We start from the raw sequence: 16506 nt of genomic DNA, 5'->3' as shown, positions 1-16506 counted from the left end.
AAAACAATGATGAATTAATTTGGGAGGGGGGACTAGCTCCTTGCCACTTGAAAACAGTAGGGCACAGAATGTAAAGGCTTGGTTGGCAGCAAGAGCTGGGAAAGGTTGGAATAGGGCTGTGTTTGGGTAAGGCTGGTCACAGTGATAAGCTTCCCTGGGGTGAGGAGATGAAACACTAGAGAGGTGCTAACATAAATGAGCAATAGAAATAAACCACTTACTTTGCTATTTTGACTACTACTTGCTCTGTGTTTAATAGTCTTTTGATTAGAATGAGGAAGGTGATAATTATAATTTCTAACCATATTTTATTCACTATTAAGTGTTACTCCACCTTCAATCATTAAAGTTCTAAACCAAAGGATCACTTATCTAGTCTCCTATTCACAATACTCCATTGTTCCTTCACCAGTGTGGATTTCTTTCTTTCTTTTTTTTTTTTTTTTTAGATTCTTTTTTTTATTTTTTTTCAGTGTGGATTTCTTATGCTGTATTCTAGCAGCATAATCAGAAGCTTTGAAAGAACAGAACACAGAGGGATTCTGATTAGCTGAAAACCACTCTGAACTATTATTTTGTTTCTCCCCTCTTGGAAAGGATGAGACAGTAGAGAAAAAGTACAGAATAAAGTAACCATTTACAGAATTGTGACATATGAAATCTGGAAATACACTGAAGATTGTGGAGTCAGTTTTAACTCCTTATTTTATAGGTAAGGATGCTGAAGCTGGGAGGTTAAATTACTTACATTATGTGGCCAGTTAACAGAACAGCCAAGTCTAGAACCCAATTTTCCAACTCACATTCCATTTTTTTTTCTTTTATGTCTTATGCTTCTTCTCAAATCCCCTATTCTATTCTATGCTCTCACACCTAAGTTTAACCAGTACCATATATACCCACATAAAGTACCATTCTGTTCCACAGAGTGCCGCACAGGGATTAAGTTGCAATGGTATGCTCATCATACAAGTACACTCTACTCCAGGAAACCCAAGACTTTAAGTCCAAACAACTGGGAGATGTGGCATTATTCATATAATAAGAGCAAGTCTTTGCTTTATAAGAAGCAAAGTCTCTACAGTCTTAAATAGGAATACCCAGGTGGTATTATAGTAAAATATTTAACTACTTAAAATAAAATAAACTTGAACTCTTAATATTCATCTGTCATACAAGTAAGATTAGAACTAGAAAATCAGGCTCTAAATAGAATCAGAAACATTCATATCCATCATTACCCATGAGGAATCCTCTTTTTTTATATGGCCCTATTTAGATTTTAAGGCCTATGATCAGTTCTTCAACAAAAGCAACACAAAACTAAATGATACATGGGTCTGGGGTTGTGGCTCAGTGTTAAGAGTGCTTGCCTAGCATGTGTGAGGCGCTGGGTTTGATTCTCAGCACTGTATATAAATAAATGAATAAAATAAAGGACCATCAACAACAACAACAAAACTAAACTGATAAATCTGAAGTTTTGTGCATGTTGTTGAGAAAGAGAGAGGAATAACATCTTTCTTTCATGATGCTCAATAAAGAAGAAGTCAACTTCTCTTTTGAGCTATGCTCTAATATTCTATGTAGGTAACAATTTTTAAAACCCTTACACTTGTACAGCACTTTACAATACACAGACAACCTCAATGTAGATATTATTTGTTGATAAAAAGAATAAGAGGAAAGATGATGAGTGAGGGCCAGGTAGGGTGAATGGTATAGCTAAGACCAAAGGCAGGGAATGAAGGGAGGACAGGCATGCAGTCTTAATCATATTGTTACAGAAACAATATTACACTAATGTCCCTCACCTTACCTCAAGGACTCAGAGTTCCCAACTTCCTTATGATACCCCAGTAAAATCTTTAGGCAGTGATAATGTCCAGTTTGGTGAAAGAAGAAGCACATTTCATCTCTGATTCTCATACTACCTGCTTTTTGGAAAGGAGAGGGATGGCCTCTTTGACTGCTATCCCCGCAATTCATCACCATTACCCATTTTTAAAAACATAGATATCTGTCACTTTTCTTCTTAGGACAAACATCCTAAAGGAATGAGACTTTCTAAAACTTCCATTCTGACCTTTGTTCCAAATGACTGAGCTATATTCTGTCAAAATACAAGTCCCAAATGATTGCCCAATCCAGGTCCTCTGAAAAAATTGCAAATATTTCTGTTACATACCTCAACCTGCTGGCAAATCTGTATTAGTTTGGCCATTTGGTTTTCTAGTTCACTGTTGCGTTTAACCAGGTTGGTGAGGTTCATCTCCAGAGTTTGCTGTCATCGCAGAGAATGTGAAGCCAGAGGGAAACAGGGAAGAAGGGGGGAAAAAAGAACAATGAGACCAAGAACCAATATCATGTAGAGATCATTCAATAAATAGATATTTCAGAGATTCATTGAGCACTTGCTACAGGCTAGGACTGTTCTAGATACTAGTTAATAATGCTGTCCATCTGTTCCAGAGTGTAATTATTGGGCAAAAGACGATATTCCTCACTTTGTAGGTAGATGTAGGGATTTATTAACATTAAACGATGTAATATTTTATAATATTATAATATTTGGAACTTTTCAAAATATCTCATAGTAAATATCTCAATTTTCCCTCATAGTAATTTTATAGCATATAAAAATTGGTAGCATCTCTTCTACCAATGAGTAAACTAAGAAAACTATAATTTATTGAATGATTACTGCTTGCCAGATTATATTCCATGCAATTTCATATATACCATTAATATATTGTAACAATTTCACAAAGGAGATGCTAGTATTTTACTGATGAGAAAGCTGAACTTCAGAGTGAGTGTAAATCATTTTGAAGTCATATAAGTTTGCAGCAAAGTGAGTATTGGAACCCAGATCTCTATCCCCTAGACACAGTTTTGACTCAGTACTCTGGTTTTTGTGTTTTGTTTTGTTTTATTTTGTTAGTCTTCTTGTTGATGACACTATAAATTTATCTGTAGGCTCCTTCAATGAGAAATTCATAAAAATCAAGCATTGTATCTCACAATATTCCTTCTTTGGAACTAAGGCATCATCCACAGATATGCTCAGCTTCAAACACAAGGCCTCAACTGTGTCAAGAGGACATCCGTTGCTTACCATCATTTATTAGCACATGCATTCTTTTATGTATACATTAGGAGAGTACTTTGCATGTTTGTTGAAAATAAAGTAGCTAGAACAGTACTTGGAACTCCAGTATATTTTTCAGTTGAGCAGGCAACTCTCTCCTATTCCTTATGTGAAGATTTGAGTGCTATTTTACTCTAGATGAATTATGGGTTTTTAAATCTTTTTCTCTCCTCAAGTCTTTATCTTTGATGGCTATTTTTTCCTCCAGGACCTGTCCCAATACCTTCTCATCCAACATACCAACATACCGCAAAGTCTGTTCCAAATGTAATACCCCAACTTGTTGGCCCTTGTCATGATAGTATTCCTTCTCTCAGTCTTATTAACTGCTTCATTGCTGTCTCTGTGGTTATTAATGGTTTCTAATTGTTCAAAGTTCACACTTTTGAAAGAGAGGATAAGAATAACAGTGGGCAGTGAGCAGACATGGATGAAGAGAGGGGACTTGTGTTTTGGGCCCTTTCCTATCTACTAAGTATCATAGCTCAATAAGTGGGCACTGTCCCTACGAATATATCTCAGAGGATATATTCACATAGACATATGTATTTCTAGGCTGGATATTCTGATTTCACTTGTTCTAAAGCTGGATTTTTAAAAAATATATATTTACTTTTTTAGTTGTAGTTTGACACAATACCTTTATTTATTTTTATGTGGCGCTGAGGATTGAACCCAGGGCCTTGCATGTGCTAGGTGAGCACTCTACCGCTGAGCCACAACCCTAGCCCTCAAACTGGATTTTGAAGACCACCTTAACCATTGCTTCCCTTCTTGCCAGTGTCTCATTTTCTTCAGCTTTATTTCCATAAAAGTGGTTTTTCAACATTTATTACAGTTTTCTTGGCTTGAGGGTTTCCTCCCTGACCTTCTTTAATCCCACTAACATCTCCATCTGTGGTCTCCTTAGTAAGCACAAGGAAAGGGAAGAAGGAAAAAGGCAGAGTATTGACAATTGATTTGGGCATGATCTCTAAGCTAAATAGATACCAGATAGGGGGAAACAGCAGTTTGGATTTTTTTTAAATGGTAACTTTTAAAAATATCTTTATTTATTTTTTATATGGTGCTGAGGATCGAACCCAGTACCTCACAAGTGCGAGACAAGCGCTCTACCGCTGAGCTATAACCCCAGCCCCAGTTTGGATTTTTAATATAACAAAAATATATTGAGCATCTACTCTGTTCAGTACAGTGACTTCACAGATAGGATGTGAAATTAAGATGGATTTTGAAGTATATGTTGGATTTTATCAGACAGATGGAAGAGGGCAGGGTGTTCCAGGCACAAGGAATAGCATGAGCAAAAGTAAAAATGAATAAAGTAGTTAGGCACTGTGGTGCATGTCTCTAGTCCTAGCTACCTGAAAGGCTGAGGCAGTATGATCACCTGAGCCCAGAAATTCCAGGAAAACCTAGACAATATAAGTAAGATCTCATCTCAAAAAGAATGGAAAGGAAGGCAGTGAATAGGGATTGGAAAGGAGGAAGAAACAGAGATATAGAGAGGAAGGAAGGGAGGGAGGGAGGGAGGTAAAGGAAAGAAAAGAAAGGTAGGAGGAAGGGATAGAGAATACTGTTCAGAGAATGGTAGTTTAGATGGCTAGAACAGAGGGTACAAAGAGATTAGTAGGGGACAAGGTTGGAAACGGAGATCAAAGTCCTGTTATGAAGGTCTCAAGTGTGTAGATGAATTTGTACATACATTTTTTCCAGTATAAGGTGCTTACCAAAGGCTGTTGAGCAAGCTAATGGAATAATCAGGGTTTCATTTAAGACATTTACCTAGCAGCAGTATGTGGGGCAGACTGAAACAGGAAAGCCTGGGGGGAAGAGACACTGGTTAGAAGACTGAAATATTAGGCAGTTGCTAATGCAGGTCTGAGCCAAGCTAAGAGGATAATGAATAGAAACACATTTGAAGAAAAGATTTGTCACTGTCAAATATGCAGAGAGTACAAGAAATATGAGCATTGGTAAAAGGCAGCTAGATTCGCTAATTAGAGATCACAGCCTTTGAAAAAGGAATTTCAGTCGGGTTTTTTAAACAGATGCCAAATCATAGGGTTAAAGAGTACGTCATTAGTGACATAGTAGAGGCTACAAATCTAGACTCCTCTTCAAAAGTTTTGTTGTAAGGTAACTGTGACAGAGCTCAGTTTGGTCAAAAGATCTAACTTAAATTAGAGAGTGGGAATTGGTAATACATCCAATTGGTCAACAATTTCCTCTACAAGTGGTCCAAATTCTTAAATCAATGGGAATTCCATGTATCAACAAATGAATGTATCAACCTATTAGGTAAATATAATATGTATTGATAAATGCAGAGCAGAAACAGTATTAGAAATCTGTTTCCAACTGTGAAATATTTCCATTCAAACATAGGATTCCATGGGGAATTTTTTAACAATCATAAGCGACCTGTTGCAACACTGGTCCTGAAATTGATAACTCATAAATAATTCATAGTGCAGAGCAGGACTAAGATTCCTGCTGTGTGTTCCTCATTTATGACCCCAAACTGAGACTCATGCCTTCTCTATAAAGCCACTGAAAACAAAAATTAGAAATGAACACATAATTTGGGGTCTGGTTAGACTATGGGCCTTGGGTTACTGTCACAAAATTATGGTAAATGGTTAGTTTGCTCTGGCCCCCTAGCAATTTGCAGAATGCTAGTGCATTTTAACAACACCAAACTAGAAATGACAAGATGATTCTAATTTCAACCTTGCTTCATTAATATGAAAATGCTTTGAAAAATAAATCTTTGGCTAATGAAAACACCATCTGTTGATGGCTTTTTGCCACTGTTTTCTTACATTATGAGACATTATTTGAGGAAAACACCGAACATTTACTTACTCACTTCCTATTCATTTACAAAGTATTAAAGCCTCCTCTCAAATTGGAATTGATTCTCAATAATGAACATATGCAAAGGGAAGCAGAGAACTGAAGCAATTATGCAGCCTGTTTCCTCACCCTTTCCTTATCAAGCCTAGCACTGACAAATGATTTAAAACTAAAAATTCTGGGCCATTCTAGGTTTGAATGATTTGATTTATTTGGCCAACAGATTATCTTGTCTGTACTCTGGCTGAGTAAACAAAGTGTGTGTGTGTGTGTGTGTGTGTGTGTGTGTACATGTGTGTATGTGCACATGAGTGTGTATAAATTCTCTTTATGTAAAAATAAACATGCTTTGTTGTCATTTAGCTTGAAGAATTGGTTTGTTTTGTTCTTTTCTTGTGCAGTCCTGTTAATGACTGGGCCAGGTTCGCTCTGTCTAAACTCAGTTAGTACAATTTTCTCAGAATAGTTGAACCATGACAGCAAGAGAGCCAAAGTGGCAGGGGAGATTGGAATGGAGATATCTGCTGGGAGGAAATGGGGACAGGAGGTTGGCAGGGAGAGCAGGATGAAGCTCCCATTTCCTGCTGCAGGAGGTCACCTCTGGGTCCTTTGTGCTTCCCCTTTGTGAGGGTTAGAGAAACCAATTTGTTTATGAAACTGGGAGACCCTCTTTCCCTCCAGATATCTATATCATTCTAGCTCTTACAAAATTATACATGTGTCTAAACAACACAAAGCAAGGAGAAGATTTGGCTGGCTTGCATAATTGAGATTCAAACGGCCCAAGTTAGCTAAATTGGCAGTCTACACTGATTCCATTTTTACCCATGTTCCACTTCATTTGTGTTATATAGACAGCCTCTTTGTGCTCCATAGTACCTTTCCCAAAGATGAACATGTTTTGCCATCTGAGAAAGGTGGGCACAGGTTATTCTTCCAGAAAGCATCCATCCAATTTTAAAAAATGACTTGTCTAACCCTATCAAAACAATTGCTATATTTTTAGCTTCTCTAGTCACAGGTTATTTCAGGTAACTTTCTTACGTGCTCCCTCAAAAAACCTGGCCATGCATCAAAACACCAGCTCTTCATTAAATCAAGAGATTATTGTTACAGGACAAACTGGACTCTGATCTCCATCTGTCATACTCTATGAAGGCAGATGTATTCACACGTTTATGAGCACGCTTACATGCACCAACCTGACACAGTAAATTCTAAAGACTAAAATGGGATGCAGCCTTTCTGTTTGTTCTACTGAAACATCTAGTATTGCCATTGAATATCTGTATCTATCTGGCTTTCTAACAGGTATAAGGGGAACATTATCTAAACCTAGGCAAGATTCCAATCTTGGAGTTTTGATGTGGAAATTGAACCTTGAGGTGAGTAGGAGAGGGAGAAGTGAAGAAGGGAAGAAAGGATAATCCATCCAAGCCTGATTCTTCCCAATTGACAGAAGACAATCTCATCTTTAAAAATAATCTGAGCCAGTGACCCCATTACTATTGTTTGACATGTTCTTTTTAGACATCCTGTCTACACACAGATATTCCTAGCTCTTCCAAAAGCCAGAAGCCAGAATCTTCACATGCTTTTGGGGTCACATTCTGCCTTCTTTTTTAAATTGCTTGTCTTAAAATACTTACTTTGCTTTCACTTCAGTCTGTCACTTTATGTATCAATTACATATGGCCTTTCAACAACAGAACACACCATCTGGTCCACAAACTGAAGCCCACACCCTTATGCCAGCGTTTATTCTTTCCCCAAACATTTATTTGCTGTTGTATAGACACAGGCTACATCCCAGAATGAAATGCAGGTGATATACTGGATATATAGAACATAGGCCTACTCTACTTGAGGCTTGTTAGAGAATAACTAGACCCTCAAGCCAGGTGAAGCAGGTTGCATTCCTCTTCTTCACAGAAGTCTCTGTAACTACCAAACAAAGACACACACCTACTCATTTCCCCTCATCAGGAATGCTACCCTAACCATCTGCAATTTTCCCATCATCAGGCACAGAGCATAATTAATTATCTAACTTAAATGATTAAATTATTATTTGGACCTTCTTTTTTCATTTCTTTTAGTTGTAGATGGACACAATACCTTTATTTTATTTATTTATTTTTATGTGGTCCTGAGGAGTGAACCCCAGTCCTCACACATGCTAGGTGAGTGCTGTACCACTGAGCTACAACCACAGCCCCTTATTAGGACCTTCTAAAAGAAAATATAAACTAAAAATCTAAATCCAGTGTTTAGTTTGCTACCACTCAGAATAGTTAGCCAAAGCCACTCTACTTTCCTAAAGGCCTCAGGATTGTATTCCACTTGCACTCTTCCTCTTTTGTGCCAGCCTCTCATGCACATCCTTTCCTTTCTCTTTCATCCGTTTTTCCTTCATTTCTAGAACATGAATATGCTGCAAGGCTAAATTCTTGGCCCCCACTTGGCTCACCACTGCACAAATCTACCTCCATGCTGAAGCCACTCCAATCTATTTCTCTAGCCTGGACTTTTCTGTCACTGGAAAGGCCTGAATTTCAATTCCGTCTAGGACACTTACCTTTTCCTTTCTAAGAGCACTCCATACTTACTCCATGCTTCTCTATTTCCAGATGTTTGAACACATTCTTTTCTCTGTACTAGAACATTCCCTTCCCTGAGTCCACCCCATCCCCTGATTGAAGGGTATATAAAAACTTACCCCAAATCTCTTAGTGCCCCTCCTATGCTCCCTCACAACTCCCTATGTCTACACAGTCTTATAACTATGACCTTACTTGTCTGTCTCCCCACACTAAACTGAGAGCTCCACCAGGGATGAGACTATCCTGTCATTAATCACTGCAACCCCAAAACCTCTCCTGGTGACTAGAATCTAGTAGATGTCCAGTAAATTCTGATGAATAAGTTAAAGGTGAATGACCCACAATCACATCAAATTCAAACCTAAAGTTAAAACATTCAACCCAAACTGTTGCCTTTTTCTAATTTCCCCATTTCTGTTCTCAATGCCAGGATAATGCCTTGAATAATATAATTATTCAAGATATTTGCAACTCAAAAAAATCTTTTTAAATTTCTTTCTCCCCATCATCTATAACCACTACAGTTATATGCCAAGTCCTGTCAATTCTTTCTTCACAGACTCTCTCTAGTTTGAGACTTCTACTCTTTTAAAAATATTTTTTAGTTTTAGTTGGACACAATGTATTTTTTAATTTACTTATTTTTATATGGTGATGAGGATTGAACCTAGTGCCTTGCACATGCTAGGTGAGCACTCTACCACTGAGCCACAACCCCAGCCCAGGACTTCTACTCTTGACAAATTCATTCATGATTCTCTGTTTTTGACTTGATGACATTCTTGCCTTGACTTATCCTCTGTGCCTCAGAGCATTTTGTGAAAGAAAATCTCTGTCATGGCATTCACCATTCTGAATTAGAACTCTCCATTTACTTGTCTGTTTCCCCTACCAAACTCAAAGACCCTTCTTGGTAGGGACTATGTCTTTCTGTGTCCCCAGCTCCTACCATGGTGTCCAAAGCACTCAGTAAATTTCAAGTATTCATTAATTGTTAAAAGAGTGAATGAATCCCTAGCCTAAATCCCTGATGCTATAATTTAGGTTATTAACTATTCCATCTTTTATTAGGTACTGGGGATTTAACCTATGACCTTGTGCATACTAGGCAAGCACTCTATCTTTCAGAGCTGTTCTATCTAGGAATGACAAAGAACAAGGTGTTACTTCATTATTTCAACCATTCATGAACTTAAAGGTCACTATCACATTTTCCCTTCAAACCCTATTGCTTTGAGTTTAATAATTCTTGTTTCCTTAATCTTTCCTCACCTGTATTATGTTTCTGTAATATGTTTCTTTGTCCCCTCAAAAAAACAGGACTTTTATCAAACCCAAAACAATCTGAGTCAACATTTGAAAATTATTCTGAAACTAATGATAATTAGCACCTTTCAGATGTTGATGAAGAGAAGACTTAGTACAAAACAAATAACAAAAACAGAAAGATAAGGGCACAAATGATAGGAGTATTATACTTGTTAAACTTGATCCCCCCCCAAAAAAAACCAGAAAACATCTTTCAACACAGGATTCTATTAATATTAAGTTAGTATTAAAGCCAGATAAATCAATATAAATCATGGAGGAAAAAGAACAAAGAATCAAAGTAGTCTTAGAACACTATTTGAGTAGAGATAAAATAAAATGCATTTTTACCCATATAGTTACAGGGAACATGTACAGATTTATACATATTATATGTAATGGGGAGCAAATCTTGAATAGTTAGAGACGGCAAAGAAGCCAAATCTACAAGAAATAATGACTTTATGACCATTAGTTGGTTTAACTGAGAAACCCCTTGACAGATATTGGGCCTATTCCCATCCACACGTGTGCCATGACCACTATGGGCCACATACCCCAAAAAGAAACAAGGATACACAGCCACAGAGTCATTCTCAGGCACTCATTCATGCAAGAATACACACATTCATATAAATTGATGTATATGTATGTTTAGAAATATATCCTCTTTCAAGCTGATCTCTCATAAAGATATTTTTCTTCCTTACTTTTATCTTCTACTCATACTGGTTCAGAAATAGTCAAATGCCCACTGATATATAAGTTAAGAGGGTATCTGTCTTTGTCAACAGAAGTGAGTGTCAAGTGGGTGAGTGGACAACTGAGAGAAGGTGGCAGCTGAGTGAGAATGGATAAGTGGATGACAGAGCAACTGAGTAGGAAGAAGGACAAGTAATCAACTGTGATAAGATTCTAGAATATCATATTTTCCAACCTTTTAACTCCTGTTGTGGCTTTCCTTTGAACATTCTCCAAGTCTCATATCTCCTTTTTCTTTGTCTGGCAATCTTTGGTTCTCTCTGTCTTGGAATCTCTTTATTTGTATGTGTGTGTGTGTGTGTGTGTGTGTGTATTTCCCACTGGCAAAATGCTTACTCCAGTGCCAGGTAATATTTTATAACAATGAGATCCCTCATATGTAAATGTAACTTCATTTAAGAATTATTTGTAGTAATGAGTTTGTGGAAATGTAATGAGAAAAAGAAAATGTGCTTGTTTATTCCTTTCAGGAAATTCCTCTATTCCCCCTGGTTTTCATCAGCTATAGTTTTGGCAGGCTGTGGGCATGGAAATGTGAAGACATCATTTGCAAAGAGATTTATACAGATGTCACCATAGGGTTAGGCAGTTGGAAAATCCAGCAATCAAAACGAATAGGCATTTAAAATTAAGGACATGCCATACTTTTGCTAACACTCTGGTTTTGAAGATTGTCAGTAGTTCACAGGAGACTTTTCAGACCTCAAAAGTATTCATAGTGGCAAGACCAATTTATATCCACTAAGATGAGAACCAAAGCAAGCTACAGAAAATGGTATACTTCCTTCAAATCCATTAAGGTGACAATTCATTTGTATTTCAAAAGCATACTATGTGTGCTAAGCACTAAGGAGGATACTAAAGAAACTGATCTCAATGAATTTATGGATGTACCTGTGGTACGTTGGAGTGGACTTTCAGGGTTTTAATTGAGCACCACTAAAAATAGGTATAATTCCTAAGCAGGCCAAGGGAATAGCACTAGCAAAAGTTAAGAGTGAGAAAAGATAATGGGATGTTTAAGAGACAAGAGGGTAAATGAAGGTAGAATGTTTCAGAGTACTAATGAGAAATGATAAATGAGCAGCATGGAAACCAAGTTGTATAGGACAGAGTATCAAGTTGAGGTCTATCAGCAATAGAGAGCCACCAACATTTGACCACTTTTTATAAAGTCAACAATCATTGTTATAATATCAATCTTTGATAAGGGGAGAAACTCATGGGATGATGAAAATTCTGGAATGTAAAATAGTTTTATACAAATGCAGCACATATCATGAACTAAGATATATATTGGGACTAGTAAGTGAGAAGCAAGAGAAGCAATGAACAAAATAATTACTCTTGTAGGCCTTACAACTGTACTAACTATCAAGAACACAAGTATCCTTTGAAATTGAAGAATTAATTGAACCACTGGTAGCCTTTTGAAGGATGTGTGTCCTGCATCTCAATCTTTTAGGCAGACTAGACAACTAAATAAGATCCTGATGATACTATGTAAGTATCCCCAAGCTTTCTAATTCATTTTGAGTATATGTTAAGAAGACAAGCCAGCTTCTGGTTATTCTAACCTTTCATCTATAACATAATGGTTTGTTTGTACTTTGCTGAACAACAAATATTAGAAACAACTAATCTTAATCAGAGAGGTTAGTACATAAAAGTTAGTTATAAACACTAAAAATGAAGCTCCAGAGTTGAAAAGTAAAAATAAACACTATATTAGTTACAGGACAGAAAGTCAACCTCTTTGAGATATACATAAATAAAATCAGTCTTCTCCTTCTCTCCACTTACAGGACTTCCCTGCCCCTCTCAGGGCCAGGGGAATATGCTCAGACAGTCTCCCCCACAGCTTCTGCTAGCCAGCTTTCTTCTTTTCTCCTTGGGGAGGAATCAAGCAGATTAAGAGGATAATCCTAAATGCTTCTCTAAATTAAACTTAACCCAAAGAAGTGAGTATATATGACACTAAAAATCAGAACTGCTCTCTGCTTAATGTGGGGAACTAATATCATTTTCCACTTGGCACCAAACAAAAATGACCCCACCATACTCATGCGCACACACACACACACACACACAAAGCAGCACCTCCTTCTCCTCCCCAAAGTCCAAGATGTTCCAGACAACATAACAAACCACACAGTTGGGAATGATTCATATGTTTCCACTCTCTGTCCAAAAATGAGCAAAAATAGTTTCCACTTAATTTATAATCAGAATTTTCTGCACATTTCCTAAAAAACGAAACGGGAACTATTAAAAATCTGCTCTTTCTTTCTCTAAAAATTACTGACTAGTCACAGACTGAAGCATCTTTTGATAAATACTTTCATGTTTCCTCTATCCCTTGAGACAAGAGTTATATAGCTATATGATGCCAAATGTCTAGTCAATCATCCAGTGTTTTCATATGTTTTCAAATAGTTGGTGTTCAGTAGATACAGGCTTACTCTCTCCAGTCTTTTTGTTATCTCAACAGTACATATGGATACGGATATTTGTTTGGAAAATTTCTCAAGGCCAATGCCTTATTATAGTCCTAACACCTGCAAATATTTGGCAGAGATTGTTCCATCCTCTCCAAATCCCCCATTCTTCCTACAATCCCACCGCCATTTATCACCACTATGAAGTTGTAAGTTTATATAATATGCCCTTTCTTTGATGCTGCTAATCATTTTTCTATGACCCATTAAATGTGCAGTTGCTAGAGCAAAAAGTTAAGTTTCAAATCACATTTCATGAACATACATCTAAAACAAAGTGGCAGAAGGCTACAATGGAAAAATTGTCAATTTGATCTAGACACTGAGATTTAGTTGCAGCTCTCCTACTACTAAACAATTCTGTGACTTTGGCCAAATCCCTTAAACTTTCAAAGACTCAGTTTATGCAGCTTTAAAGTGTAAGGTTTTGGCTAGACCAGATATAAGGACTAAAATTTTATGATTCTAAGGATTGAAGTCAATGAGATAATCCCCCTCTGTTGCCTTGATATGAATGAGAGTATCACCTTGAGTGAAATCAAATGATAAACATTGAATTTTATATACATTAGATATAAATAATAACCTGAATTGGCACAAACCATTATCAGTGTGACCATTCTCAATATTAATTACAACAAATTACAGAAGGGAAAAAGTGTCCTGTTCTGACTACTCCTACCCTCATCAACATTATATATTTTACATAAGTTTGAAAGAATTTTCCAGAACATGGAAGGAAGAAAATATTCACTCCCTTCTTGCTCTCCTTACATGCTATCTAGCTCTTTCTTTATTTATTTATTTATTTATTTTTTGGTACTGGGGATTGAACTCAGGTGTACTTAACCACTGAGCAACACTCCCACCCCTTTTCTGTATTTTATTTAGAGACAGGGTCTCACTGAGTTGTTTAGTGCCTCGCTAAATTGTTGAGACTGGCTTTGAATTCAAGATCCTCCTGCCTCAGTCTCCCAAGCAACTGGGATTACAGGCATGCGCCACCACACCTAGCCCCTATCTAGCTCTTTATTCTAACTTGGCCTCTGTACTCAGGTCCTATTTTGAGGTAATAATAGTACTATCCATTTAAAGATTTTATTTTTATGGAATCTTTGTTTTGTAGCTTCCTTCTTAAGAAAAATTATACCACATAGCAGGCAATGGGAATAAAACAATACATCTGACATTTGTTAGCATCAATGTGAGGTAGGAGGACTTAAAAAAATAGGAACTTTGACTTGCACATAAACTTCAGATGCTACAACTCCAGAAAACTGTCCACTGTCCACTGAACACAAATGAAAGACTTGGAACTTCCCAGGTGGGTACTGCAAACAAGTGCTTCAGTCTGTAGCCCACAATAACAAGCACTGGCACAAAATTCAATACTGAATTAAATATTTATTGCATTTAGTTGAAATTGCTAGTACAGGTCTTTGATTATCCCTCCTAATTTTGTGGTACATTAAAATTTTTTTGTTGTTTGTTTTAAGTTTTTTTTTTTAATTCTTAAGGCAGGTTTAGAATTACCAGTGTTAAGTGCTTAATGACAATTTGTAATGGCCAATAGCATACTTTTGTTTCTTTTTTTTTAAAAGAAAGAGAGAGAGAATTTTTAATATTTATTTTTTAGTTTTCGGCGGACACAACATCTTTGTTTGTATGTGGTGCTGAGGATCGAACCCGGGCCGCACGCATGCCAGGCGAGCGCACTACCGCTTGAGCCACATCCCCAGCCCCAATACTTTGTTTATTTACTGCACTGAACATGCAAATACAAACATATGCTAACTTCCTCCACAAAAAAATCTCTCATCTATATAGATACACTCAGACACCTCCACCCACACCTACACAGAGACACACCCAAACATGCAAATCAGTGCATATGCTTATTGTAGTACACCTACACAGGCACTCACATACTTAAAAGAAGAGTTAGAAAGATCATAGCAAACATATGCAATGTGCAATATGCCACTGACAGAGGAGAGAAGTTGCTGGTTCTCTGGATGGACTACTGGTGGAGTGAGCCATGGGCTAAATCCCCTGGAATTATCCAGAAGTATATGAAAGCGTGCAGGTGAGGTTATTGCTCATGAGAACAACTTGGAGATCACTCTGTTGTCTATAGGAAAAGTGACCCATTTTATTAGGGAACTTGCTAACTGTATAACTATGTGTTAAGAGTCAAAGTCATGTAAGGAATATTTTCCAGATCCCTTACCTTGAGTTTCTCAAATCGATCATTCAGTGAGGCGACTTGATGGTCTCGGTGACGACCCACCAGTTTGCATAAGGCACAGATCAATTGGTCATCAGATACACAGTACATATTCACTTTCTCATTCTCATGGTCCAGGCAGGCAATCCCCCGAAGATGTGTGTCTGGCACTGGTTCCACCAGGCGATGGCTGGTGAAAGGTTTCTTGTTGGGGTGTGTGGCCCTTAGGCAACGGTCACAGTAGGAGACCTCACAGGTGATACATGTTTTCACTGCATCCCTTGGCGGGTCCTGCTCACAAAATTGGCAAGCAATTCGCTCACTAGACATGGTGGAACTGGGCCTATATGTCCTTTCCCGGCGGCTCTCACTTGGGGAATTGGGCCCACTGACTGAAGCCTTCTGGAAGCGATCAATAATGTTCTGCAGGGTCACATTCCTCTTGAGGCCATCCAGGCCCCGGTGGTTCAGCGAGATAACATACCTGCACGTGGGACACTGGAAAGCAGTAATGGGTTCAATGGATTCACCGGAGCTGCAGCTTGAGACCAAGATGCGATGGGCACAGCTGAAGCACAGACTGTGAGCACAAGGGAGCAGAAGGGGGTCTTCAAACAACTCGAGGCAGATTGGACAGGTCAATTCAGACTCCAGTGTTTCCATCTTTAGTGAAAATAATCCTGCTGAGGCATTAAGAACCACAGAGGCTGGGCTTTCACCTGTAAGGAATACAAAGCAAGAGTCATTAAGTATTTCCAAAGGAAAAGTGGATATTGCAAAATTATATTCTAACCAATCGAGACTTTACATGCTGAACTACCCAGGGATGCTTGAGCAATAGGAAGGTAATTTGGGAATTAATCAGGAAACCTTTCTTCCCGCTTCAAACCTTGTTTTTGACAAATGCCTGCATTTATCCTCTTGCACTAATAAATGAGCCAAGTGGCCACCTCTGGTTTTCTGATTAACATTACCATTCCAGCTCAAAATATTGGCATGATCATTCTCTCACATATTCTCCACTGACATCTCTTCTCCAGGGCTATGATGAGTTGAAGGCCCTGCAAAATTCTTAATCTCTATTCTCCAATATTGTTC

General features: G+C 37.8%; 1 protein-coding gene across 5 annotated transcripts in view; it reads right to left on the bottom strand.

The window, feature by feature from the left end:
* The window catches only part of Mid2 (midline 2), a 103889-nt gene that overhangs the window by 73106 nt on the left and 14277 nt on the right, over positions 1 to 16506 (bottom strand). For all 5 annotated transcript variants that reach the window (XM_046420737.2, XM_046420739.2, XM_046420742.2 and 2 more), the window contains exons 2-3: positions 15412 to 16127; positions 2189 to 2284 (exon numbers count right to left, since the gene is read on the bottom strand). In XM_046420737.2, the coding sequence (XP_046276693.1) occupies positions 2189 to 2284; positions 15412 to 16127 (812 nt within the window). The remainder of the gene's footprint in view (positions 1 to 2188; positions 2285 to 15411; positions 16128 to 16506) is intronic.

Source organism: Marmota monax, unplaced genomic scaffold (genome assembly GCF_021218885.2).
Source record: "Marmota monax isolate L192 unplaced genomic scaffold, Marmota_monax_Labrador192_F-V1.1 WCK01_AAM20220418_F8-fsc00050, whole genome shotgun sequence".
Taxonomy (NCBI): Eukaryota; Metazoa; Chordata; class Mammalia; order Rodentia; family Sciuridae; genus Marmota; species Marmota monax.
This window is presented reverse-complemented; position numbering and strand designations above follow the sequence as displayed.